We start from the raw sequence: 27,193 nt of genomic DNA, 5'->3' as shown, positions 1-27,193 counted from the left end.
AGAGCCGCATAAACAATAAAACTGTAACTAATGGATATGATGTGGTCGTTAAGGCTTAGCAAACCATATTAGTTCTTTCGGTTATGATATGCTAACGATAAATTATATGGATGTAGTTTTAATTAGTTTATCCATTACTTTATGGAATTATTTTTTAAACATCAGGGAGTCATGGCCTTTTAATACTATGGATTTCGGATGGATGGAGCAAATGATTCCAGAGATCCTGATCAGACACGAATCGAAAAGGATGCACCACTTCAAGGTCAGTTAGTGACAGATAATCGATAGTCAGTCGATAGGCCGATTGCCATTTTGAAAGAATGGTGCCGCAGTGATGCCAGTTCCGTTTTATTACCGTTAGCGCAGATTGATTTCAATTGAAGATGATTGCCATCAATAACGCACAACAATTTTTGGGGAAAACAGAAAATAGCTGCCACACGCAGATAAACGCACAGCGACACTGACTTTGAAATACCTTTGTACTCCGGCTATTTAGATGTCTCCGGGGGTCCGGTTACGGTTGCGGTTACGGGGTTACGTCCATGTCCATCCGGAGCAATGTCACGCAATTTGAATATGCGTCTTGTGCCGTCATGTGACCCGATTTGAGTGTACATAATGTCTATAAAGCACTATTGTCCAGAGAGAGAAACCTGGTTTTTAGTACTGCCAAAACAAGTAATTTAAATGATATATTTTTGGCCATAATTTAACATAGCAAAACTGTACCAAAATGGTATTCAATAAAACAGTTTTTTATTAAATAAAAGTTTTTTATTAAATCGTTAAATTATAAAATGATTTTATAAAAAGTTAAAATAAAATCTTTTTCACAGCAACAATTATGCTGCATTTTAGAATATTTAAATCTAACTTATTTTTATAATTCGTTTCATAAACTTATTTAATAATGACAGTCTGCTGTTCGTTATACATATCATTAGTTCTATATCGTACTCAGAAAATATTACAAAAATTTGTATATCATTTTCATTTTTTTCCCAGTGCAGTTTGCCCATTGTGTGGCAATGGACACGTGTCATCCCCATTTGGACACAGACCAGTGGCGAACAAGTAGGGGTATTAATTAAAGTAATGAATATGCATACCAGCGAGTAACGAGGTGAGGAAAGGTCGGAATTTGGTGGCATTTTTGGTCAGCAACAGTTGTCTAGACTACAAAACCAGACATTTTGTTGTTTTCTGTTGTTTAACAACAAAACGAAAAATTAAAATGCATTCAAAATAATAATACAACAAAACTGGGAATATGTAGCAATAAATTATATTTTAATCACAGATTTAGTAACTTAGTATCATGTTATATGGAATAGCAACTAGCAGATAAGGGCTCTAATTTTTTTACACCCCAATTCCACGCAAAAAGAAGAAGAAATGTGTGCATATATTTATTAACAGAAAACTCTCGCCCTCTTTTTTTGGTTGTGGCACGTCCTAGTCGTTAAGTCAAAATCTGTATATAAGTGCGAATACGGGCGTACATTGTACGATGGATATAACCTAACAAAGGCGGAATCAACAGTTGGTGCGAATCCGAACAAAAAAGTGGGATTTGGGAAGATTTCAGCAGGATTTTCCGGTAGAAGTCGGGTGGGGTAAACTCTCGAGTTTACTGGGCCAGCAATTGTATTGGTATTTGTATTTGTATTTGGGCATAAGTCAGGGCCAGGCAATCGTTCACGTTGCGTATACGCATGGCTGTCACTCGGAGGATACGACAACAACAGGGACAACAGAGCAGTTGTTGCGGGCTCCCCTTTTTTATTTTGTACCCCCCCAAAGGGCAGCATTTTTCTCATGCTTCGGCAATGATGCAAACCCGAGGGCGTACACTGAGCATAAAGGGTACTAAATGGGGAGTAAGTATACTGCGAATAGTACTTGTCAAATTCAGAAACATTCCGCATATTTCGCTTAGACATAAAAATATTTAACTGACAGATCTAGTAATACAAATAAAATATATTTAAGTAACTACTTAAGTACTGATTGAACTGCTCTTTTACATCTTAGTGAATTTTTTGTTAAAGTCCATCTTAAACCAATCTTTAGTGAAAAAGTTCGTTGTCTTAAGATGACTTAAAAATCAAGTGAAAATACACTATTATAAAATATGTTGTAGATATTTTCTCAAGGTGTACAAACGGGATGCTGTCGCTGGTGGTTCACTTTTGTCGGCTGCTCCAGCTGCTCCAGTCGCGTTTCGCATCTGAAAGCGCCCGCAAGTAGGTTACACATTTTTTCCCAGCCGAGGAAAACAAACAAACAGTCCGCGCAATACCGTCCAGTTTATCCTATCCAATACGTCGCAAAACTACAGAGTAAGTGGAACTGACTTCTTATTTCATGGGATAAAACTCGAAATCGGTTTACCACAGGTAATACGACCTTTGTCATGGTTAAATGGGGTTAAATGGACAGCATAATGTGGTGTTTTGTGGGGGGGGGAGTGTCATTGGGAGCGGCTTTCGATGGTGGTGTGTCATTAGGGCAATCATAAAGGATGTGGAAAGTGCACTGAGAGCGAGTGAGAGACAAAGGTTGATATATGAAAGGGCAGAGAGAGTTGCGACTAATTAAGTTATAGAAAAGTGTCCTTCGCATATACGATGTACCTACAAATTTGCATACGTCAAAAAACATTCATTCAACTATAATTATTTCAGCATACTAATTCATTATATTTTCGGGAAGAAACTTGAGTTCTTAAATTTGTCTAAAATTCGATTATAATTATAATTAAAACTATTTTTTTAGTAATTATAATAAGGATAGAAAGAAATTACTCCAGATCATCAATCAATGAAAACTAATACAAAACACTTAAAACTAAATTAAATACACATTAATATTAAGTAAGAATTTATCACAATTTTACTATCAGAAATCAATTAGTATACAACTTTGATCAATTTATGTTCAATGTTTAAATCCAAAGTAGAATAATGCAAAATTAAAAGAATCTTTTAATGCACAATCAATGCTTCTTAAATATTTTTTTAAAAATATATATAATAGTTTAAAAAAGTCAATCAATCATAGATTATTATTATTAATTTATTACCTCCACTTGGAGATTGCCCACCATCCGTAGGAGTAGTGCCTCCGCTAGCTGCACCACCATGGAGTACAAACTGATCGGAATGGAGCACTGTGACCAGGTGTTGGAGCACCTGCGTCGCTTCTTCTTTGCCGACGAGCCGCTGAACAAGGCCGCCGGATTGTGCCAAAACGGGAGCAGTTGCACCGCTCTGGAGGACCACTGTGTGGAGGCCATTAAGGATCGGATGAGCCTGATGGCCGTGGACGTGAAGGTGGATGGGTGCTGCAAAATCGCCGGCGTAGTCCTTAATGGCATCTTGAGACCGGGAGACACGGCCAAATCGCGACAAAAACTGGACGGCAGTATCGACGCGGATTTCCGGAAGATCTTTGAGCTGCTGCACGGGCACAGCCTTAAACACAATCTTTTCGAGCACTTCGATGTGGTGAGAATGTTTGATGTACGCATCCTGTCGGTGGATTCCGGTTATCGTGGCCAGGGAATTGCCAATGAGCTGGTCAAGCAATCCCTGGCGGTGGCCAAAGATAATGGTTTCCGCGTGATGAAAGCCGATGCCACTGGCATTTTCTCGCAGAAGATTTTCCGCTCCCATGGATTTGAGGTCTTCTCGGAGGAACCCTACGACAAATACACGGACAAGAATGGCAAGGTGATCCTACCCGTTGAGGCGCCGCACATCAAGATGCAGCAGCTCTACAAAAGGATCTGCGGGGAAGACGAGGACGTCAAGAAGCAGCCCCATTAAGGACACGACTGACGGGGTCTGATTTGGAACAATAATCTTTTATATTTTCTACATATAATCATTTATTCATAATCGCATTGGAATGTTTAAGTGGGTCGATTTGACGGAAATGCAAAAATATACGGAATTTACTTAACAGAATACGGAAAGTAAGTTAGGGCGATTTCTAGGTATTATTTAAAGCTAAAACTATAGTCTAATAATTAACATTTCCTTGAAGTCAAATAGAAATCTACTATTTAATTCACAAATGAAAGTGACACTCAATAACAAATTTAAAAAGGAGTAAAGCTTTCTTTCTAAAAAAGAAAAAGAAGATTACACCATCAAGAAAATCCGAGTGCTGGAGATCCTATAATGCCATTTAAAAATAATGACACTATATTAAAAACAAGAAAGGAAAGCTAACTTCGGGCGGAGCCGAAGTTGATATACCCTTGCAGAATACTCTGTAAATTATATTCTCCAAAATTATTCAAATGATGCATTCTTAATACTCATAAAAAATCCCAACTTCCTAACTTTAACAACACCAAAGTTATGACATTTCCAATCGTTCAGTTATATGGCAGCTATAGGATATAGTCGGCCGATCCTTATGAAATTTGGTAGGTCGGATTGGCTGGCCAAATATAACACCCATAGAAAATGCCAACTTCCTAACTTTACAAACACCAAAGTTATGGCATTTCCGATCAATCAGTTATATGGCAGCTATAGGATATAGTCGGCCGATCCTTATGAAATTCGGCATGTCGGATTGATTAGCCAAATATAAAACCCATAGAAAATCCCAACATTCTAACTTTACAAACACCAAAGTTATGGCATTTCCGATCAATCAGTTATATGGCAGCTATAGGATATAGTCGGCCGATCCTTATGAAATTCGGCATGTCGGATTGATTAGCCAAATTCAAAACCCATAGAAAATCCCAACTTCCTAACTTTACAAACACCAAAGTTATGGCATTTCCGATCGTTCAGTTATATGGCAGCTATAGGATATAGTCGGCCGATCCCGGCCGTTCCGACTTATATACTGCGTGCAAAGGAAAGAAGGGTGTGTGCAAAGTTTCAATCCGATAGCTTTAAAACTGAGAGACTAGTTTGCGTAGAAACAGACAGACGGACAGACGGACAGACGGACATGGCTATATCAACTCAGGAGGTGATCCTGATCAAGAATATATATACTTTATAGGGTCGGAGATGTCTCCTTCACTGCGTTGCACACTTTTGACCAAAATTATAATACCCTCTGCAAGGGTATAAAAACAGTTTGTAAGAACAAACAATTTCATTAACCGGGTTTACTATGTGTCCAATTTTAAATGCACCAGGAAGGTCACAGAGATTTCTCAAAAAAAGATGAGAAAGGTTCGGTTCAACGATGATATCAATGAGGTCACGGAAAAGAAGGAAAAGATTTAAAATAGGAAAGTCCACTTTATCCAATACATAACATCAAGAAGGTCACTTATGTCACAAAAAAAAAACGGAATTAAAATAAGAAGCGCAGCTATAAAATACAATGCAAGGTGTTCATAAAAAAGGAATCAAACTAGTCACCGACATTCTAAAACATCCTTTAAAAAAGATGAGTAAAGTTCGATTTAATGATGATATCGATGAGGTCACGGAAAAGAAGGAAAAAGATTTAAAATAGGAAAGTCCACTTTATCCAATACATAACATAAAGAAAGTCACTTATATCAAAAAAAAGGAATTAAAATAAGAGGCGCAGCGATAAAATACAATGCAAGGTGTTCATAAAAAAGGAATCAAACTAGTCACCGACATTCTAAAACATCCTTAAAAAAATATGAGAAAAGTTCGATTTAATGATGATATCGATGAGGTCACGGAAAAGAATGAAAAAGATTAAAAAAGGGAAAGTCCACTTTAGCCAATACATAACATCAAGAAGGTCACTTATGTCACAAAAAAAGGAATTAAAATAAGAGGCGCAGCGATAAAATACAATGCAAGGTGTTCATAAAAAAGGAATCAAACTAGTCACCAACAATCTAAGACATCCTTAAATGATGATATCGATGAGGTCACGGAAAAGAAGGAGGATATTGGTATAAAGATTTTAAATAGGAAAGTCTACTTTATCAAATGCTTAACATCAAGAAGGTCACTTGTCACCAAAACAATGGAATTAAAATAAGAGGCTCAGCGATAAAATAAAAAATACTTTTCAATTGGAAATGAAAATTACTAACTTAATTATTATATAGAATCGTTCAATGGGAACATTACCAAGAAATATCCCTAAATTACTTTCCGTTTACAGTTTTTGAAGCGAACTCTATAACTATAAATCTAGACAGCTGCCTGGCTGGTTTACATGAACGTTTGTAATTGTTGTTTTTTATGGGGACCAACTGTTAGCAATACCTAAATAAAGTACACTGTTGTGCCAAAGTTAACCAAGCAGCTCTTTTTTTAAACCTCCATCCTCTCTAAGTCCCCCCGACGTGCTCTCCCTTTATGGTTCTAATATCACAAGCGCAGATTCCAAACCTCCGTTCCTTATAAGCTGGCAACCTGGCAACTGCAGGTACTCCTGTTTCTCTCCTTGATCCTAATTCGGTTTTTAATCCTTTCACTCCTTGGTGGGAGTGGTTTTCTTCTCGTAGATGAAGATGATGTCCTCGTCGGTGCCGTAAGCCCGACGTGCTGTGTCCATGGACTCGATGAGGCACCGGCAAATGTCTGTGGAACACAGCCAAAAAAGAAAATCAATGAATTTGCAGCGTAATTGGATAGCACAAGAGTGACACAACTTGAATTAAGGCACCCAATTTTTAAGTGTTAGTTAAATAAGAAAATTGAATACAACATATTATTAGTATTTTTTGATTTTAAGTAATTTAAGTTTAGCTCAGCAAGTTTCAGTTCGGATTTTTTTTAGGTTTTTTAAATACATATAGCACGACAGGCATTTTCTCATCAGATTATATTGGTATAAAATGTTACTAAATTAAAAAAAATATTTGATTATTATGTCGGCACTTAACATAGAAACTTAAGCCGTCAAATTGGGTTTTTTTGGTTAAGTGACTTGATTAATGGGTTGACTTATTTTAACTTTATCTTTGATAAAGAAGTGTTTGCCTATAAAATACATTATAACCTATAAGTCAATAAATTATAAAAGTAAGTAATTAAATGAGATAAACACAAAGCTAAGCCCAAAACAACCATTTAAAATGGGGTTTACTTCCTTATCGAGTAACCCTGCTATTTTTTAAATACTCACGACCATCGTGCACCTCGGGATTGTGGTAAAATAGCTTCTCGGCGGCCATATCGTATCCACAGAGCACCACATAGTGACCGGCGTACCTTTTGGGTCCCAGTAGGCGTGTATTTCGAGCGATGCAAGGTATATTAAAACATCTTTTCATTTGCGATTTAGGGGGAGGGGATTACGATGGGTTTTGGCATGGCCGGGGACTAGTAACTCACCCGAATTTCTCCAGGACATTGCGTTTACACACTTCACAAGTTAGCAGCGAGGCATTGGTTAGCAGGATGACGGGTCCGTGGCGGGCCAAATGCCGCAGGATGACCTCCATGTCGACGGTGCGCTGCTCCACGCGCAGTCCATGTGCCCGGGCGTCCTTGAACTTGCGCGTCACTCGTCGTTCGTCCTTGTCAATGATTTTGGAATAGTAGGTGTGCTGGGCGTAATTGGGATCGATTCCGAGTGTTTGGGTGAAGTATTCGTGCCGCACCTGGTATATAGATACGTTGTAACATTATTATATATGTATGGTAGGCATTTTTACTTATCAAACTGTTCAAAAATTTGGAATTTCCAAATATACAAGGATAGATATCTTGGATACTTGGTCGATTTATCACGTCTGAACATTATCACCTGGTAGCGCATTAGCAGGTAGCACAGGTCTATGGTCCACGTGCTGGACCCAAACCCCTCCTCCCCGCACACTGCCTCAAAGTTCCCAAGGAGCTGTTCCCTCTGCTGCGCCGACAGGATCATGATGATGCAGGACAGTCCGCAGTCCCAATTGTAACGCTGCTGGTAGTGCGTTAAATTGTAGTGCTTGCTGGGCGGCAGTCCGTTCATCCTGGCCGAATCAGTTGGTCCTTGGGTCCTTTTCGTCCTCGGCTGCGCTGCACAGGAGAATGTGGCGTCTATTGTGAATGTGCCGTCTATTGTGAATGTTTTAGAGGTGGAGAAAAATCGATGTTAACATCGATGTAATCGATGTTTTCAAAACATCGGTATCGGTTTGGCAAGCCAAACATCGATGTTTTCCATCTCTAACTGCGCATCTGAGGAAGAAAACGTGTAATTGTAAGTAAAGTTGTATTCATTTATTTTTTATAAATTACTCATATTTTATTTTATATTAGTGTTCTGTTGGAGGTGCTGGATGAAGTTGTGGAGTGGACGGTCATGGACAGATACCTGAAACGTAAGTAATGTTAATATAAAAGCTGGTGAAATATGTGTGCATCTACAAATGTACATATACATACATACATACATATGTATGTATGTACGCCTGCTTGCATGCAACCGCATGACATGTACATTTGATATATGATATGTATATAATATTTTATATGATATTTATATGAAAATATTACTTTTTTAGGAACATCAAATTCAGAGGAGAATGTGGAGGAGCCAGCTCAAAAAAAGAAGCGTGAAGCTTCCATTGCGTGGGATCATTTCAACAAAACGGCTGAGAAAACACACGGTGTGTGTAAGTATTGTGGGAAAGCGATACGCACATTGGGAAACACAACAAACTTGCTCAACCACCTGAATCACGTCCACCCAGACACGGTTTTTTATACAAATGATTCGGCGAGGAAACGCAAACTTGACGAGATGGTACTGAATATGATAGCTGTCGACGTTCAGCCATTCAGTTGTGTCGAGGATGAAGGTTTTAGTGCCCTTCTTAAAAAGATGGATCCTCGATACAAATTGCCAAGTAGAACATACTTGCGGGATGTTTGTTTGCCAAGAGAGTACGAAAAATGCAAAGAAACGCTGAGAGGAATTCTAAACAGTGTTGATCATCTGGCACTAACAACTGATTTGTGGACATCTCGAGCCAACGAGGGCTACATAACCATTACATGCCATTTCATATCCAATAATTTCAAATTGGAATCGGCAATTTTATCAACACAACATCTTCTAACGCCAACAAATCACACCGCTGCAAATATAGCAGAAACGATAAAATCGGTGCTAGATGACTGGGCGATAGCGCAAAAAGTTGTATGTCTTGTGTCTGATAACGACGCTTCCATGAAAAAGGCGTGCGTTTCATTAAAATACAAACACTTGCCGTGTGTGGCCCACACTATTAACCTGCTGGTCCAGGACATATTAAAACAGCCAATATTAGAGGAAATTCTAAGCAAATGCAAGACTGTTGTATCGTTTTTTAAAAGAAGCTCGACTGCGTATGCAAAATTCAAAGCAGCACAAAAAACAGAAACTCCATATGGCCTGGTTCAAGAAATGCCGACGCGCTGGAATAGCGTATACGAAATGATCAAGCGAGTAATTCTGACAAACGAATATATTAGTGTAGTATTGGCTGTATCTCACAATGCCCCTTCACCGTTGTCTGCCGAAGAAATTAACGTTTTAAAAGAGATTTCGATATTGCTTGCTCCATGCGCGGATGCAACCTTGTCGGTTTCGACGAACACCAATGTCTCAATTTCGTTGATCATTCCTGTAATTTGTGAACTTTTCCACAAAGTTAATGGATTCGATTTCAAAACAATTGAAGGAATCGCTGCCGCAGATTACATGAAGATTCGTCTAAGGGAAAGATTGTTTGCATATGAAACTAGAACGATTCCTCGTATCGCAACAATTCTCGATCCGCGATTCAAGAAGCAAGGGTTCCTTGCCCAATCGAACTCGGAGGAAGCGGCCAAGGCTTTGCAGGAAGAGCTGAACTCCGTTATGACAACAACTCCACGACCGCAGCCAGCACCACCAACAGAGGAACCTACACGGTTCTCATTCCTCAAAACTAAAATGGAGACAACAGTTCAATCACTTCGGGCGGATTCCATTATACTCTTACGCCAACATCTAGAGAAAGGGAACCAACCGGAAAAGTGCGATCCGTTGGCGTATTGGGAGGTAAAACTTTATATGCTAAGTCTTTTGTTCTTCAAATATTCAATTAAACAAAATATCTTATTTCAGATGTCAACTGATGAACCATTTAAAAAGATCTCGAAAAAGTTCCTTTGTATTCCAGCATCCTCATGCGAGTCTGAACGCCTCTTTAGCAAGGCAGGCCAAATGATTTCGGACCGTCGCACTCGCTTATCGCCATCAGTCGTCGATAAGCTTCTGTTCCTTAACAAAAACAAAAATATTAATAAAATTAAAATATAATAACAACAAAAAAATTTGTTAAACATCGATTAAACATCGATGTTTTTCACCAAAAACATCGATGTCCACAAACATCGATTATTCTCCACCTCTAGAATGTTTTGATTTTTCAGGGATGACTTACGTTTTCCTTTACCGAAGCTTGTATGCAAGTGTGACCGTTTGTTGGGCGAGTAGAAATACCTACTGTCTAGGCTGCCTCACTAATAAAAACAATTTGCTACCTATTTTTAATTGTTTAACTCTAAAGTTCAAGGACAAAATTTGAAATCTAGCAAATTTCTTCATAACTTCACAATATTTTAAAATGTTATGTAGTATTAAGAACACTTTAAAACGTCGTATTTAAATTGCAGCGGTCAGCTGATTTGTATGACACTGTCTATAATAACTTTTCGTCTGGTGATCAAAATAATAAAAAACGAAAAATTACAACAAAAAAAACAATTAAAAAAACGGCTTTTTATGGGAATGTACAAAACTTAAAAACTTTCAACACAATCGTGTGTATGCAATCACCAAATATTTACAATTTTAATTACTTATACCCCTGAATTGGTAAGTTATGAAACAGATATTTATTACCTAAGATGAATAAAAAATGAAAAAAAAAATTGTAATAAAAAAATTGAAAAAAACTCTTTCTAATGGAGTGCACAAAACTTAAGGATTTCCAACACTATCTTGTGTATATAATCACCAAATACTTAACAATTAAAATTAAAATTTTAACAAAATTACTCATACCCCTGAATTGGTAAGTTATGAAAAATACATTTATTACCAAACAAATATATAAGAAACCGATTTAAAAGTTACATTAAGCCGTGAGAAAATTCTATGGGGAATTGACTTCGCGATCTGGCAACGCCATGGGAGGGGCACGCGTTTCATGATTTTCGGAAGTTTTTTTATGACATAGGGGGAAACTCAGGCCGAGCTTATGGGATCCAAACTCCGCCAATCCCCGAATTCACAGTACCCAAAAACGCCCCATAAAACCACTAAACACATCGTGCAACGTTCAACCGGATGGTGGTGCACAATCACCCCTGTGGAATATTGGCCTTAAGTCGCAACGGTCACACTGGGGCGCTGGCAACATTATTTTATTTGTTAGTGTGACCATAATTGTTATTATTTTCACGTGTGGCACAAACGAGCCAAAAAACCAAGCGCCCGCTAAAATAAACAAATCGTTAACCGAGCAGAGAGCAGCCGGAGACAACCCGAAAAAGGAGGAGCTTCCGACTCCACCGAAATCTCCAGAGGATTCGCAAAATCGGCGTCGGCGTTCCCAAAAAGCCGGAACAACAAGAAGAAGAAGCACGTGTGCGGCGTGCCGAAAAAAGGAAAATATAATATAGTAGGAGGCGGGGCAAGGATCATCGGAATCCGAAACCGGAGGACATGGTGCCCATCGGAGCCGTGCACGGCGGCCATCCCGGCGTAGTGCATCCGCCACCGCAACCACTGCCCACGGCGCCCAGTGGGCCGAATTCCCTGCAACCGAATTCGGTGGGCCAACCGGGGGCCACCACCTCCTCAAACAGCAGCGCCTCCAACAAGAGCTCGCTGTCGGTGAAGCCCAACTATACGCTCAAGTTCACCCTGGCCGGGCACACGAAGGCGGTATCGGCGGTCAAGTTTAGTCCGAACGGCGAGTGGCTGGCCAGTTCCTGTGAGTATATCATAACCTATCCCTGGGAAGCCGGACAGGTGGACGGCAGGGACCCAAGGAGCACGGGTGGGGAGTAGGGGGGTGGATTTACTTCCTTCCGAACCCATGGACTCTCGCGACTAGGGGTTGTCCTTTAAAATGCAACCAAAGGACCATTTCCACTTACAAATTCAGCGGGTATACAAAGTGGTTATTCTACGTACGGTAGTACCCCAATCATATTGGGGGTCACACAAATTTCTATCAAGCGAATTCAGTTGGCAAATATGCATGTACATATACATTTTATCCTAATTTTAATCGGAAATTTTTTTTGAAAAATATATATATTTTTTTAAATTGGGGTCTTAAAAGAAGCATTACTTATTAATAGGCTGGCTATGCAGTTGCTTGAAGCAATTAAAAGACCATTTGCAAAAGTTCCCAAGTAATTAGACAACTTCATAAACAAACGTCATTTAGTTTAAAAAAATTAAAAGTTTAGAAGTTTAGTTATATTTTACAAAGTATTGAATTCATTGTTTATTGACAGGTGGTAGTTTGATTACTAGAAATTTAAATGTTTATGAAAAAGAGTCAGGTCGTTTCCCTGGTTTACCTTATCTCATCATAAGTAAATTTTATAAAATAAACAGAGTGCTCTTAAAACGAAATTGAGCAACAACCTGCCGTATTTTTTTTTTTTTAATTCTAAAGACTAAGCTATTATTCGCCCAAAAGTATAAGAAAATATAAACGAGTTATAAAATTATGGAGCTTTAAAGCCAATGCTTTTTATAAAGCATAAGGATATAGTTAAAACAAATTTAAAAATTAATTTTGAAGCTAGCAATATACTTCGTATTAATATACCTATTTCTCCCTCAGCCGCCGATAAACTGATCAAAATCTGGGGAGCCTACGATGGGAAGTTCGAGAAGACCATTGCGGGCCACAAGCTGGGCATCAGTGATGTAGCCTGGAGCTCGGATTCGCGACTCCTCGTCAGCGGCAGCGATGACAAGACCCTCAAGGTCTGGGAACTGAGCACCGGGAAGAGTTTAAAGACCCTGAAGGGGCACAGCAACTATGTGTTCTGCTGCAACTTCAATCCGCAATCCAATCTGATTGTGTCCGGCAGTTTCGACGAGAGCGTTCGCATTTGGGATGTGCGCACTGGCAAGTGCCTGAAGACCCTGCCCGCCCACTCCGATCCCGTTTCGGCGGTCCACTTCAACCGGGATGGCTCGCTGATTGTGAGCAGCAGCTACGATGGACTGTGCCGCATCTGGGACACGGCCAGTGGGCAGTGTTTAAAAACCCTGATCGACGACGACAACCCACCCGTCAGCTTTGTCAAATTCTCGCCCAATGGCAAGTACATCCTGGCCGCCACGCTAGACAATACGCTGAAGTTGTGGGACTACTCAAAGGGCAAGTGCCTCAAGACGTATACGGGCCATAAAAACGAGAAATACTGCATATTCGCCAATTTCTCGGTAACGGGTGGCAAGGTAAGTTTGGGAATGGCAACTACAGTCCCCTTTTGAAGTATTTTTCCCTAATGCAAGTATATTTTAAACTATTTTAGTCTGTAATTTAGTATTGTATGCAGGAAGATATTTACAGTGCAAAGTCGTATCACACATAAAAACAAAAGATATATCGAATAGTTATTGAGTTAATTCACGTCTGTAACTTCCTAATGACATAATTTCTGTAAAACGTTATTAGTACTTTTAAATATATGTGTTTCTGCCTTTTCAGTGGATCGTGAGCGGCAGCGAGGACAACATGGTCTACATCTGGAATCTACAGAGCAAGGAGGTGGTGCAGAAGCTACAGGGACACACCGACACCGTGCTGTGCACCGCTTGCCATCCCACGGAAAACATCATCGCATCCGCGGCGCTCGAGAACGACAAGACCATTAAGCTGTGGAAGTCGGACACATAAAGAGGGCGACTTGTATCGCTGGTATCCAGCTGGAGGACGGAAGAACGAGCGATCGGCCAGAGCAGCAGCTTTGGTTGCCTCCACACACACATATTTCTTGGATAACATTATGTTTAAGGAAAAAGTCTAATTCTAATTTTAATAACTCTTTTTTTGTATACATAATTTAAAGATTGAACCCTTAAATTCTACTTTTAAATCACAATTTAAAACTCACATTCTAAGGCAGAACAGAAAACCACAAAAAAAAATCGGAAAAAACTAAAAAAAAACAATTATTATTGTATAAATATTTATTAGCCTATTGTATTGGCCACCAAGCAGGGAGAATATTCCCCAAAAATGTTTGTAACCTTTGACACAGCCACACACCCCACAAAACAATTATAATGATCTTTCGGTGACGAGAAAACTAAATTTAAGCAAAAACCCACACACATGCATATACATAGGAGCTTGGGACAAAACCCAAGCACCAGAAAGAATATATATAAAATACGAGATGTAAATTTTGAATAAATGAAAACACGTCCTCAACGGCGCGAAAAATGCCCTTGCATCTTGAGCGTTTTTTGAGGCGAGCCACTTATTTGTAATAGTTGAATTTTATTAAGTTTTATTCAGGGGTATTCTGGTTAAATAAAAACTTAGTAGCTGTGTAAAAATGAAATATGTAAATTGGCTCAAGGCCGTACAAATTTTGAATTTTTCCGCCAAATTGATTATGACCCTGCTTCAGCCCTGTTACATAAGCTACGGTTACACTGTCTCACCATCAAAGTGACCGTACGGCACGGCATTTCTACAGCGGTGCACGACGGGCACTCAGCAAAACGAAAATCGAAAAAACCGACGAAACACGGAAAACACGGATTCGATTCACTCGTTTCGTTTGGTTGAACTTAACCGAATCCGCAGTCCGAATCCTCAGCAATGTGCGCGCCAATCTGCAAAACAATCGCCCAGTGAATTTAGGGTTTTGCAAGTCAATTTCGCTTCGCCGCCGTCGCACACTCACTTTAACACCAGCACCGCACACACACACACACGCGCATAGTAGAAAAAAAAGTTGCAACAAAAAAAAAACAAAAACACCGCTCGTGGGAAAATCGATTTTCCTTTATCCAAATTTGAAACATTCGCTGTTAATTCCGGGTTCTCCAAACACTAGTACTCTATTTTTTTCCTGTGCAAAGTACTCTGCAAGATCGAAAGAGAGCAGTGTGAACCGGTGAGAGGGAAAGGACGAAAGAAAAATTATCAAGTTTATAAATATACATATATTCCCATATAAAAATTGCAAATATTAATGAACAAGACAAGATCAGCACCAACAACAAAAACAAAACCCCAGCAACAAGAAATTCTAATACGAAAATAAACCAAACAAATCGGCGGGCGCAAAAGAGAGAGCGAGAGAGTAAAAGACGGGAGAGGCGCCAAAAGAAAAGTGTATAATTTTCGCGGCACACCCAAAAACGCGGATAACTCCCGCCCACCACCGCCACGCCCCCTGCCTCCTGCCACACCAATAACAACAACAAACTGCAGCTAAAAGAAAATCGAAGAAAAGAGAAACAGATAGAAAAATAAACCCAAACATTCGGACACTTCCTCTTCTTCTACCCACTTCGTTTTGGCATGGAAAACATGGTAAGTTACGAAAAAGGAGCGTAGTTAGGGTTTTTCCTGGGGGTACATTAGTTTAATGATCAATAATCAATAAACTTTTACAAAAAAAGAAATGAATAAAAAAATTAATAATTCGATATTTTAACCTTTAACATACAAATTAAACTTGTCCCTTGGCTACGCCCTTGTTGGTTAGCCACCCGCTAAGGTAACTTGCCCCACCTCTTCCCCCTTTTCGACGCCCTTGGGCCGCCTATTAGCACATTTCGGTTAGTCGTTGTTTTTGTTTTTGTCGTGTGTGTATGTGCACAGCTGCGGGCAAAATAATATGACTAAATATAGCATTCACGAAAAATGTATCTGTAATTACGATGGGGCCAACATTTATACATATGTATACCTATATATATTTGTGTAATTTGCTATTAGGTCTTGTAGTATTATGTACGGGTTGTATAGACAAAAAATACTTTGGTTCACGTTTTGTTTATATTTGTTTAAGCATATGTAAGTTTTATTTTGATAAATTGATTTTTGCGTTTAACTACTATTTAAAATATTAAGCCAAAATCATTGCATTTTAAATTAAAGTATTTATTTCTTACTATACGAAAAAAATTGTCGAAAAAAGATTAGTTCAGAAATGTCTTGCCAACAGTTACCAAAAGAAAGTGCTATTAATTTGAGCACAGCTGTGTGTCTGTTTGGACAGAGCTCGCGTGTTGTTTTGTTTTTTTTTTGTGTGGCATTGTGACCTGTTAACTTGGAAAGTTACTCGGGATCTCGTGACTTTCGTCTACATTCAATATTCATAGCCAGCGGGGAATGTCCTTGGGCAAGAATTTCGCCCACAGTGGACCCACTTTTAGCTCCCTAACGGGCGCAGCAGGGTGTGTTCTTAACCCTTATGACACCAATCCCATAATGTACAGTCACCACAAAAAAAAAGTCCCCACCAGGATGTTTATGTGCATTTGATGTTAATACCACATTCTGTAAACATCTTCCGAATGAATGGGATAATTGTGGAAAAAGGCAGCAACGCAGAATTGATCATTCTGTGATGTACATATACTCAGGGAAATGTAGTTTTCTCATCACAAGAACTGTTTCCGTTCGGTAAAAATGCCGAATTAAACAACCAGATTTATTCCAATATTTTATTTTTAAATTTAGTAGGTTTTAGTTCTTTTAAAAACTAAAAAACGTGCAAACAATTGTTGCCAAAAAAAAGAATATGAAATAATTTTGTAAAAAACCGTTAATATTTTCAAATAAAATAACAGACACTGTCCATAAATTTATACCATTTAATTTTACTTTTTCAAAAACATAATACATTTTTAAGTCGATGCACTTTCTGAATTGCTGATAGAGATAAAAATAAATGTGGGCTTAAGATTGTAAACATTTTCCAGTATAAACACAATATGTATATAAATCGCTTAACACACCTTTGTCTTGAGTCCATTTTTTTAAAGTAAACATCTTGTGCATAAAATTCCCTTTAAAGCTATTATAAGTAGATCATTTCGTATTTTTTTTAAATCATTCAACCTCTAAAGGGTTAATTTAAAGAGTTCCCGGTTTCTTGCGCAATGAAGATTATCAGTTGTCTTAATCGTTATCTACTGCAGATTGGGAAAACAATTTATATTGATTTAATCTTATAGAGAAGTGCATTTGTTGTTCGACTTGCACTCGACACAGACTTACTTACATTTCATTTGTGGCCACAATTAACGAATGCTGATTGTGTGCTCTGCCAGCGGTTATCAACATTTGTCGGTGTTTGCTCAGCCCACTGCGATAAGCGTTTTCTTTTCACTCTGCCTGTTTCCCAGCCCGCGAAGTGTCTTCAAAACTAGCCGGCACTATCGTCCACTACTCCTCCAAACGAAGCGCGTGACGAAGAGCACAAAAAAACCGACATAATGAGCCGAACAACAAGACTGTCACCTAGTATTCAGTAAATGTGCCTCCTTTTGTCCCTATCTACTCTTACCTTTGTTCATCGAATGTCCCTATCCCTCACTACCTGACCTATGATGTCATGTCGGGGGAAGTACTTACCCAAACTACTGCCACTCTACAACAACACAACTCGCACCTAGGTTTCGGTAAACGTTCCTGCTAATGTCCCTATCTACTTTTTGACATGCAATTATCCTATTTATCTGTCTATCTACTCGAGTGCTACTGTTGCCACTGAGTTAGGTTTACAGCAAACTGGCATCTGATATTGAGTCCATTGGTCTATCCTTCTATTATTTCTGTAGTGTCCTCACCCAAGACCTCATTTCAGGTGGTATAACCGAAAACTAACTAACTAACAAACCAAAATTAGGTTTTTTCAGTACGTGCCAATGTCCCTATCTACTCTTTTTCATATTAATATTAGATATACATATATCTCTGTTTTTGGAGTGCCCATTATTCCCATTTATCTGATTCATGACGACATCTCTGGAAAAGTAATAAATGACAGAACTAATGTCCTACTTAAAACCGAGTGCAAACGCTCTAAATTAGTCACCCACTGTGGCAGACACTCACTAAACTCGCAGTGTGATTCAAATGATTCAAGAACTGATTACGACGTAATCGTGCGTTATACACGGTGAAAATTATAATACTTTTTCGTTAAAGTTATTATTTAAAACGATGGATTTAGTAAATTGGCTTAAAAATAATCAAATTTGTATTAAAACTTATGATATGTACTGTTTAGCTATAAAAAATTCTGTCTGCAGGAAATGCGAAAAAATATGGGTCATTGATATTCGAAAGTGTGGATATCATAAATAAGATAAGCACTCCTTTAAACCTATAGGTACACTTCAGATCAACTGGTATCAGAAGAAATCAGGTTAAATCAATCGAGTGAATCATAATTCACCGAAAAGCCACATTCTATTTGATAAATCACTGAAATGACGTACAATGCATCGAAAATTGTTTAGCTTGGATTTTCGCAGTGCCGATTACTCTTGGGCAATACGTAATATTTAGCGATTGCGGGAGTGATTCTTCTACGTGTACCAGGTACATTCTACCAACAAAGGTTAGCGGCGCTCTGCCCTCCGCTGATTGTGTTCTGCGCTTGATAACGTATTTAATTTATTATTATGACAACGCACACACACAGACATTTCCATACACCAAGTACCATATGGGCAGGTGTACCTGACCGATTTCCATGGAGCTTAGTGTACCGGCGACCGTCTTCGGAGTTCGAAGCACGAGAGGAAAAGTCAGAGACCGCGCGTAAAAAAACGAAACGAATCGAGTCGAAAACGTGCAACGAATCACAGCGAAATATACGAAAAAAAAACACGAATAATAAATAGAAAAAAAAGCCGAAAACGCGCGATTATGGACTGGTGAGAGGGGGGGTTCTGACGACGGGAAAACAAAACAAAACACAGCCCATGCCCACCAGCAATGACTGTAATTCACAACACCTGAAGCGATCCCCTGTGAACTGGGGATTTCCCATTCATAGAGCCATGTGGTGGACTTTGACATTGACTGCATTGCACAGGGAAAAATATTTGATGTGACAACAATATCGATGTTATATATTAGAGACCCCATTGAAAACTATATCATAATAAGACCAATAGATCTATTAAATACAAGTCCTGAATTCTTTTAAAGACACAATTGTAAACGTTTTACAAATTGGTTAAAGATATCCTTTAAAAAGTTTTGAAAGCTATGAAAACGCGAGGATTCATGTGATTAAATATTACGTTTATGAATGAAAAGGGGAAGCGATAAATCCGAAATCTATACCAAGATATTATGTAATCTCGATGGATTACCCCAAGCTATAACCATTTTTTTCCTGTGTAATTGGTGTAGTTACTTTAATTGACTTCTAGGCCAGTCTAGAGACGTGCTAATTAATGGGCCCTGGCCAATAATGGAAGTGAAAACCGAATAGAGTAGGCCTGAACTATTAACTTGGCTAATGGAACCGCTTCTCAAGTGCCAAAGTGCCCAAGTGCGATGTGACTCAGGGCAGGTGCCCACGATTAGATTTACCTTACCTGCACTTGGAGCTTCACATCGTTGCTTTGGAATTGTCCCCGGGAACAATGTACCGCGGCAATTAATCAGTATATCAGCAATGGCATCGCACACTACAGTAGTTATCGCCTGCAAATAGTTTGTAAATCAGCGTTCTGTTTATGTGTTTAAGGTTATATATCAGATGCAATCTTTGCTAGATAATCTTTTCACGAGGCATTTTAACCACTGATCAATACAAACTTCTTCTTAAGTGGATTACTTGTTAAGTTAATCAACTTAAAATATTGCACACCACAACTTTAGTTGCGTAATTATTAAGATATATGACAAAAAAAAGAAAGTATTGCCAATTAATGAGTTAAAGATAATAACTTCTACACCAAAAAATATCTCATATCTTGTGTTTACTGAAATATACGACGAATACGAAAATTCTTTGCTTAATCGAATGTTATGCAATTAATTGATATCAAAGATTACTGTTTGCCCAACAATTTGTATACCCTCGCAGAGGGTATTATAATTGCAGTCAAAAGCTTGCACTTTCGATTTATCCCTTAACCCAAGTATCCACTGTTTTCGATTTTGTGCACTGCCCTGCAATCGTTGGAGCGTTGCATTCATTTTCATTTTCTCGCAGTTAGTTGCGAAAAAAAAAAATAAAAAAGAAAACAATCAAAGCCAGCAAATGAAAAACACCATATAGTAGTACTATTGTTGAGATTATTGCACCGAGCCAGTCAGACAGTCCGATTTTGTTGTTTATGTAAGAGCGGTAGAGAACCGGACCGGTTTTCGCCAGCGATCCAAGTTCATTACGCCCCCAACAACAATTCTCCCGGGCTATCTGAGGCCCGGTCTCTCCGGAATTGTCGTTGAACCGACTCCTCCGGCCGTATGATTCATTCACAATTGTAGTCGCGTTCGCGGATCACTCGGTGATAAGCACACTGGTGTCATTGGCATCGGTTTAATGTTATTTGGGTTTGGGTTTGGGTCTGTCACTCATCAACCAGTTGAGGTTCGGGTGGGATCTCAGCCGTCAGGGATTTGGTTAGGTCCAAATAAGAAAGCGTGTATTTAGGATTTCGCAATTGTCGAAGGCCGTCGCTTATCGCCGACGGGTTGTTAGTAGTGCCATATTATGCCATATTCCCTGGGGTGAGAAGTGTTTTTATCAGTTTGGCTGAAGTGCCTCAATAGCCGGCCAAAAACAGTCGAAATCAGTTAAGGGGGGAGCCAATAAAATGGAAGTCTAATCCAAGTTTTTTTTGTACGTGTAGTAGAAGTTTGCTTACAGAATTGTATTAATCTCCCCAAAGTCAAGCATATATCAACCAAAAAGGAAGTATTTTTGCGAATGTTTAAGTGTGTAAAGAAGATAATGTTAAGGGAAGTTGAAGTTAAGGGACCATTCATAAAGTCATTTAAACGATTAGCATTGTGTAAGTATTTTTGAAAAACATGAGGACTGTTCAGCTGTATGATAGCGAGTATTTACTGTGACCACTTAAAATCGGCGGTCGAGTCAAACTTTAACGACTTACATGAGCCTTTTCAAGAACCAGCAGTCGAGAATTATCCGGAAACCCTAGCAAATGCTTAGCATTCCATAGTCGCCACCTAGCCCTCGATATTTTGTTATCACCGCACCGCCCAACCTTCCAAGTTTCTGGGTTCCCTCCCTACAATTTAACAGATGTGTGTGGATAAATCGATATGGGCGTGTGTAATCTTTATGTGTCCCTTGCATTGGAAAACGCCCAGTCTGCTCGACACTCCCGGGTTACTCGAATTCCATGGAAAAGTTCTGCTTTAGTGCTACGCTGGTCAGCGATTTGTTTTCATTTTTCTTTGGAACAGTAGTCCTAAGTCCAACCACATGAATCACATGTATCAAATGTGTGTATGAGTTTCCGACTGTTTGTCAATTCCCTTGTGTTTCATTTCCTCACCCGGGTATCGTCACTTTTGTAGAGGTTCATTGTGTATCGTAGACCCCCCAAACATATATGTAGTATTTATAATTGAGTTGCCTATCCAGTAAATAATCCTGGATAGATTTCAACCTAAATTTGTTTAATTAAATTCAACTCGATGCGGGAGTATTGTGCTTATCAAGTTCGTGGGCAGTTGAAGGGCAATGTATGTCAATCATGCTTTGCCCAACGAATAATGTATATATATTGGACTACTGATTGATGATTAATGAGAAAACGAGTCCTTATCGTTAATTTGATTTAATTTCATTAATGCACTCGAAAGTGTCATTCAAAGGCTGAATTATCTAAACATTTCCTGGTATCCCCAGGTTCGACAACACCGCTCATTTGCTTGCTCATTTTTCTTTTTTTAAATACTTCCATTCATATCACGCTTAGTCATTAAGAAATGAACAAGCAAATGGAAACATTTGCGAAAACAGTATCATCGATGGGCACTATGCATACACATATTTATGATGGGTATAAATAAGTATGTCATTTGCTTAGATGATCAGACGTTATCTGCGTGGCAAACCAAAAATACTCCGCCCAGAATGTTGAGGGCAGCGCCACCAGTAATAATCATACGAATGAAAATTTATCAAAAATGAAAGCAAATATTTGCGAGCCGAAGTTTGTATGCTCAGTAGACATTAAAAAAATTAAATGTTCCATAAAACGACTATATTTAAATTTGTTTTTTTGATTTTTTTATCAATTTTATATATTCGTCTATGTTAAAAAACAACGAAGCTATAATATTTTTGCACTTACTTTTCCAATTGTTCCTATAAAGTATATATATAAAGTATATTGTTCCTACATAGCTTTATAACTGAAAGACTAGTTTGCGTATAAACGAACATGGCTAGACTCTCTTGGTAATGATGATCAAGAATGTACTTACTTCACTGCGTTGCAAACTTTTTACTGAAATTATAATACCCTTTGCAAGGGGATTAAAAAGTGCAGCAATTATAATCAAATTGTTGGCATTTGAACTCGCTCAATTGCTCCACAAAATATACGGGCTATATGGGAGAATCTGTTTGGAAAATATGGAAAAAAGCTGGCTGGCTGGTTATATGATCAATAGTTATGGGCCGCCAGGCACGCGATTCCTAATGATTAACATGTTTTAATGGCGGTTACATGGAACGCCCAGTCACTCGGTTCTAATTCAATCATATAACGAAAAATGAGCCCGATGTGAAAGGTTAAATAAATTAAGCACCGCATGGTCGTCACTAATTAATTTTAAATGCCAGATTGCGAGTCGCAGAAGAGAGATGCCAATTTTATGGCATTTCAGTTTTTTCGGAATAGATAATTCCATTAGTGTTGATCCGTTGTTATTTCTTTTTAGGAGAAATGGGATTTTTGTTGGAAAATTATTTTATTTGCTTACGTTTAAATATTTATACTAAACTTGTCAAGTGTTCTTGCTGTATAAATTTAGATTTCATTATCCGCCTGCTTTTCTATTTCTTATATTTACTGATCCAAACTGATCCAAGTAACTAAACAATCGTATCGCATTTGTTCCATTCACAGAAATGTCTGACCAGGAATCAGAGCTGAAAGTCTTAAATGCAAGCAAGCCAGCGGCAGCAACCAAGTCAAAGTTCACCAACAGCTGAAGAGGAAGCGGAGGAGACGCCACCGCACGCCTAGAAGCAGATAGAGGAGGATTCGGAACACAACTTATCGAGCCGGGGTGCCTGGGTCAACTTCCGTTCAAACGCAGAAGTTTAAGCACAAATAACTTACAAAAATAAAAAACAATAGTAATTATAACCGGAAGCAACTGCAACCAACTGATTCAGTTTGAGTCGGGAACGAACGAACGAACAAACAAGGCATATAAGGATTACGGATACCGGAGCACAAGTCTACTTAAGGCAGGAGGACTATAGCCATTTAAGATACTTTACAACACTCTGCACACCATACACAACCCGCAAACCAAGATGAACTCCACCACAAAGCATCTGCTGCACTGCACACTGCTCATCACTGTGATAGTTACCTTCGAAGTATTCTCCGGCGGTATTAAGATTGACGAGAATTCGTTTACGCTCGTGGATCCATGGACTGAATACGGCCAGTTGGCCACGGTTCTGCTGTACTTACTGCGCTTTCTCACGCTCCTCACGCTGCCCCAGGTGTTGTTTAACTTTTGCGGCCTGGTATTTTACAATGCCTTCCCCGAGAAGGTCGTCCTTAAGGGCAGTCCCCTGCTGGCGCCCTTCATCTGCATCCGGGTGGTCACGCGCGGCGATTTCCCGGACTTGGTGAAGACAAATGTCCTACGCAACATGAACACCTGTCTGGACACTGGACTGGAGAACTTCCTGATCGAAGTGGTCACGGATAAGGCCGTCAACCTAGCGCAACATCGTCGCATCCGGGAGATTGTGGTGCCCAAGGAGTACAAGACGAGAACCGGAGCCCTCTTCAAGTCGCGGGCACTGCAGTATTGTCTGGAGGATAATGTCAACGTGCTGAACGACAGCGATTGGATAGTCCATCTGGATGAGGAGACGCTGCTAACGGAGAACTCAGTGCGTGGCATCATTAACTTTGTGCTGGATGGCAAGCACCCGTTTGGCCAGGGACTGATCACCTATGCCAACGAGAACGTGGTCAATTGGCTGACCACATTGGCGGACAGCTTTCGGGTCTCCGATGACATGGGCAAGCTGCGACTGCAGTTCAAATTCTTCCACAAGCCGCTGTTCAGCTGGAAGGGCAGCTATGTGGTCACCCAGGTGGGTAATTCCAACCGCTATGTGGCTCGATTTGTGGGTGAAAATTAGTGGGCTCTTGGGGAATTCTACTTACTTTCCCGTGGGTCATCTATCACAATTGACAGCTCCCTAAGCCCCAAACAAAACACGACCTAATTCTTGTACTTACCAAATTAGTGGGAAATTCTAGGTTTGAAAGAGGCTAATTAACTGTTTTCTGTAGTTCTGTGAGCTCAAACCAAAAATATATGTATTTCTATACATATAGTCTGTTTTCAATTGCATAACAGGCAACAAATACCAGTCATTATTGCCAGTCAACAATCTGTTATCAAAATACTTGATAATAACCCATTATAAAAGTTGTCGCAATCAATTCTCAGAATTTATACATCAATTTATCATTCAAATTTAGTTGATTTTATGTGTTTAAATAATTCCAATTACATAGAGAAACTTATGAATTATTATTCTGTTCAATTAAAAGCATATACCAATAACTATTGACTTGGAGATTAGATATAGAAACAATTAAAATTTCATATATACCTTCATACTTTAAGTGACTAACAAAACAAATTATCGTCACTGTGATACGCATCCACGCTTAGTTTGTAGATGGATGATATTTTGTTTTGTAATGTTTTAACTTAATGTGTTGCATTATTGCGATTATTTATGGATTACTCAGATGCTTATTCAAAGGGTTTTTTCATAATTGTATCTATCTGGTTCTATGAAGTAAAAATGTTTTTTTTATAACATTTTTAGTTAGTAAATAAAAGGGAATGCCTATTTACTCATTGCTAGTGATTAATATAATCATAATATTTTATTAAGGGTATTTAAATATTCCTATGAATATGGTCCACAATCGACCCAAAGAATTGAATTTAATTTCGAATAAAACATACTAATACCCTGTTATTTTTTGGCAGGTGGATGCGGAGCGTTCTGTGTCCTTTGACAATGGAATCGATGGCTCGGTGGCCGAGGACTGCTTCTTTGCGATGCGGGCCTTCAGCCAGGGATACACGTTCAACTTCATCGAGGGCGAGATGTACGAAAAGTCGCCGTTCACGCTGCTCGACTTTTTGCAGCAGAGGAAGCGATGGCTTCAGGGCATCCTGCTGGTGGTGCACTCCAAGATGATTCCCTTCAAGCACAAGCTGCTGCTGGGCATCAGTGTCTATTCGTGGGTCACCATGCCGTTATCCACGTCGAACATCATCTTTGCGGCACTGTATCCCATTCCCTGCCCAAATCTAGTGGATTTCGTTTGCGCCTTCATTGCGGCCATCAATATCTATATGTACGTGTTTGGCGTAATCAAATCCTTTTCGCTTTACCGCTTCGGATTGTTGCGATTCTTGGCCTGCGTGCTGGGTGCGGTGTGCACGATACCCGTGAATGTGGTCATCGAGAATGTGGCCGTCATTTGGGGCTTGGTTGGCAAAAAGCACAAGTTCTACGTGGTGCAGAAGGATGTGCGCGTACTGGAGACTGTCTAGGGTATTTTGGAACTGGAGGAGAGGGAGTCATCAAGTAGCCATGGTCATCATATCGCCCAAAACCCCAATAACCAAATGAAACAAAGCAAAAAACGAAAGAAATATCGCACAATTTGGCTAGGTTCAGTGTGTTGTCCTGTCACTATCTGATTGATTTACTTTATTTGTACATTTTCTAAGCATAAGAGTCACCCACCCACTAAAACACACACCTGCACAACACACAACACACACCTGCACAACACACACCCGCACACACGCATATAATTGTTGTTTCGTTCTAAAATCATGATCATTCATAATATTGCCAAAAAATGAAAGAAAAAAATCAGAGAATAGACGTTTATTAAACCCAAAGGAACAAATGTTATAGACAATGTCTTAAAAATAAATCTTTGAAAGTGCACCACTCACCAGCAACAACATCAATTAGGGGAATTATACCGATCCAAGAAAACCACACAAAAACTCTCCATTAAGTGTAATTTCATTATAAATATATTTTTTTGTATAGTCTGTAGTGAAAAAATCCGCTATATTTATATAAATATAAATATTGTATGTATATTGTGTAGATTTATTATTATTATTACGATTATTTAAAAAAGTGTACATTAATGTATTGTAAATTGATAATCTGTTAAATATCATTCACACCGAAACCAAGGATAAAAAGCGAAGCAAACTTAAATATTTAGACTTATGTACTTAAATGTGCAAATATTGATGTACTTTGTGTATTGTTTGGCCTGTGTAAATATGGCATTCACTCCAGGATTTATACCCGAAAACCCAGAGGATCAGGATCGGCATTTTTCCGTATTCATTGTGAAGTCCTTTAACTCCAGAAAAAATAATTGTGGTGTGAATGATATGATCGTGATTAGTGAAAGAGGTCCTGGATCATCTTGTCAGGGCCCCGTCGAATTTCTCTGTTCTTTATTTTTGTAGTACTCTGTTTTTAGTTCTCTTTTGATTGTTTCTCTCTTTGTCATTCTGTTTAACTGTTATTGGTGCTTTGAGACCCACGCCCAAACACACCTCCCAAAAATATGGAACACGTGCATTGCAATCACCTCGTAAATCCCAAAAGATGCGAAAAAAGGATGTCGCACACACCACACTCACACACACACATTAAACTGTTATGAAAAAAGAACCAAATACAAAAACAATAATAAAATGTCAAAAATATAATTACAAGTTATCTTTTTATTGGTGCTTTGGGGGTCATTGACCACAAAAAAAGTACAATGGACCTTATTAAAAAAAAAGATTATCGGTCAAATACTCATTTAGCATGATCCTTTCCTTTGACAGCTTTCAAGAATAAACGATCGACTTTGATAACGCATCCATAACCGTTTCAAGTCCATAAGAACACTTTTATAAGTATATTTT

General features: G+C 38.9%; 5 protein-coding genes across 8 annotated transcripts; 4 read left to right on the top strand and 1 right to left on the bottom strand.

Moving 5' to 3' along the window:
* The first annotated feature begins 1,866 nt into the window (after positions 1-1,866).
* LOC108046863 (arylalkylamine N-acetyltransferase 1) lies at positions 1,867-4,291 on the top strand. Of its 2 annotated transcripts, none has more exons than XM_017126784.2 (2): positions 1,867-2,348; positions 3,104-4,291. In XM_017126784.2, exon 2 carries the CDS (start codon positions 3,150-3,152, stop codon positions 3,834-3,836), a length of 687 nt encoding a protein of 228 aa, XP_016982273.1. In that variant the 5' UTR covers positions 1,867-2,348; positions 3,104-3,149; the 3' UTR covers positions 3,837-4,291. The 2 variants fall into 2 exon arrangements, with proteins under 2 accessions (XP_016982273.1, XP_016982274.1); XM_017126785.2 differs by lacking the exon at positions 1,867-2,348 and adding an exon at positions 2,491-2,567.
* Positions 4,292-6,046: 1,755 nt separating this feature from the next.
* Positions 6,047-8,029, bottom strand: LOC108047014 (protein GUCD1). Of its 2 annotated transcripts, none has more exons than XM_017127039.1 (4): positions 7,732-8,029; positions 7,317-7,585; positions 7,108-7,247; positions 6,047-6,560 (listed from the first exon to the last, which is right to left on the bottom strand). In XM_017127039.1, the coding sequence occupies exons 1-4, from the start codon at positions 7,939-7,941 to the stop codon at positions 6,451-6,453; spliced, it is 729 nt and encodes a 242-aa protein (XP_016982528.1). In that variant the 5' UTR covers positions 7,942-8,029; the 3' UTR covers positions 6,047-6,450. The 2 variants fall into 2 exon arrangements, with proteins under 2 accessions (XP_016982528.1, XP_016982529.1); XM_017127040.1 differs by having other exon boundaries at positions 7,108-7,193.
* An 89-nt stretch (positions 8,030-8,118) lies between these two features.
* On the top strand, positions 8,119-10,274 carry LOC108047015 (E3 SUMO-protein ligase ZBED1-like). The gene is made up of 4 exons (XM_044461219.1): positions 8,119-8,172; positions 8,232-8,293; positions 8,477-9,999; positions 10,066-10,274. The coding sequence occupies exons 2-4, from the start codon at positions 8,275-8,277 to the stop codon at positions 10,258-10,260; spliced, it is 1,737 nt and encodes a 578-aa protein (XP_044317154.1). The 5' UTR covers positions 8,119-8,172; positions 8,232-8,274; the 3' UTR covers positions 10,261-10,274.
* A 1,085-nt stretch (positions 10,275-11,359) lies between these two features.
* Positions 11,360-14,472, top strand: LOC108047006 (protein will die slowly). Its single transcript, XM_017127028.2, has 3 exons — positions 11,360-11,941; positions 12,809-13,434; positions 13,688-14,472. The coding sequence occupies exons 1-3, from the start codon at positions 11,671-11,673 to the stop codon at positions 13,874-13,876; spliced, it is 1,086 nt and encodes a 361-aa protein (XP_016982517.1). The 5' UTR covers positions 11,360-11,670; the 3' UTR covers positions 13,877-14,472.
* A 203-nt stretch (positions 14,473-14,675) lies between these two features.
* LOC108046938 (beta-1,4-mannosyltransferase egh) lies at positions 14,676-26,989 on the top strand. Of its 2 annotated transcripts, none has more exons than XM_017126911.2 (3): positions 14,676-15,529; positions 23,086-24,302; positions 25,220-26,989. In XM_017126911.2, exons 2-3 carry the CDS (start codon positions 23,502-23,504, stop codon positions 25,790-25,792), a joined length of 1,374 nt encoding a protein of 457 aa, XP_016982400.1. In that variant the 5' UTR covers positions 14,676-15,529; positions 23,086-23,501; the 3' UTR covers positions 25,793-26,989. The 2 variants fall into 2 exon arrangements, with proteins under 2 accessions (XP_016982400.1, XP_016982401.1); XM_017126912.2 differs by lacking the exon at positions 14,676-15,529 and adding an exon at positions 18,715-18,891.
* The last annotated feature ends 204 nt before the right edge of the window (positions 26,990-27,193 follow it).

This window comes from Drosophila rhopaloa, unplaced genomic scaffold (genome assembly GCF_018152115.1).
Source record: "Drosophila rhopaloa isolate 14029-0021.01 unplaced genomic scaffold, ASM1815211v1 contig_3, whole genome shotgun sequence".
NCBI lineage: Eukaryota > Metazoa > Arthropoda > Insecta > Diptera > Drosophilidae > Drosophila > Drosophila rhopaloa.
Note: the sequence above shows the minus strand (reverse complement) of the source record. Positions and strands in the feature narration are given on the sequence as shown.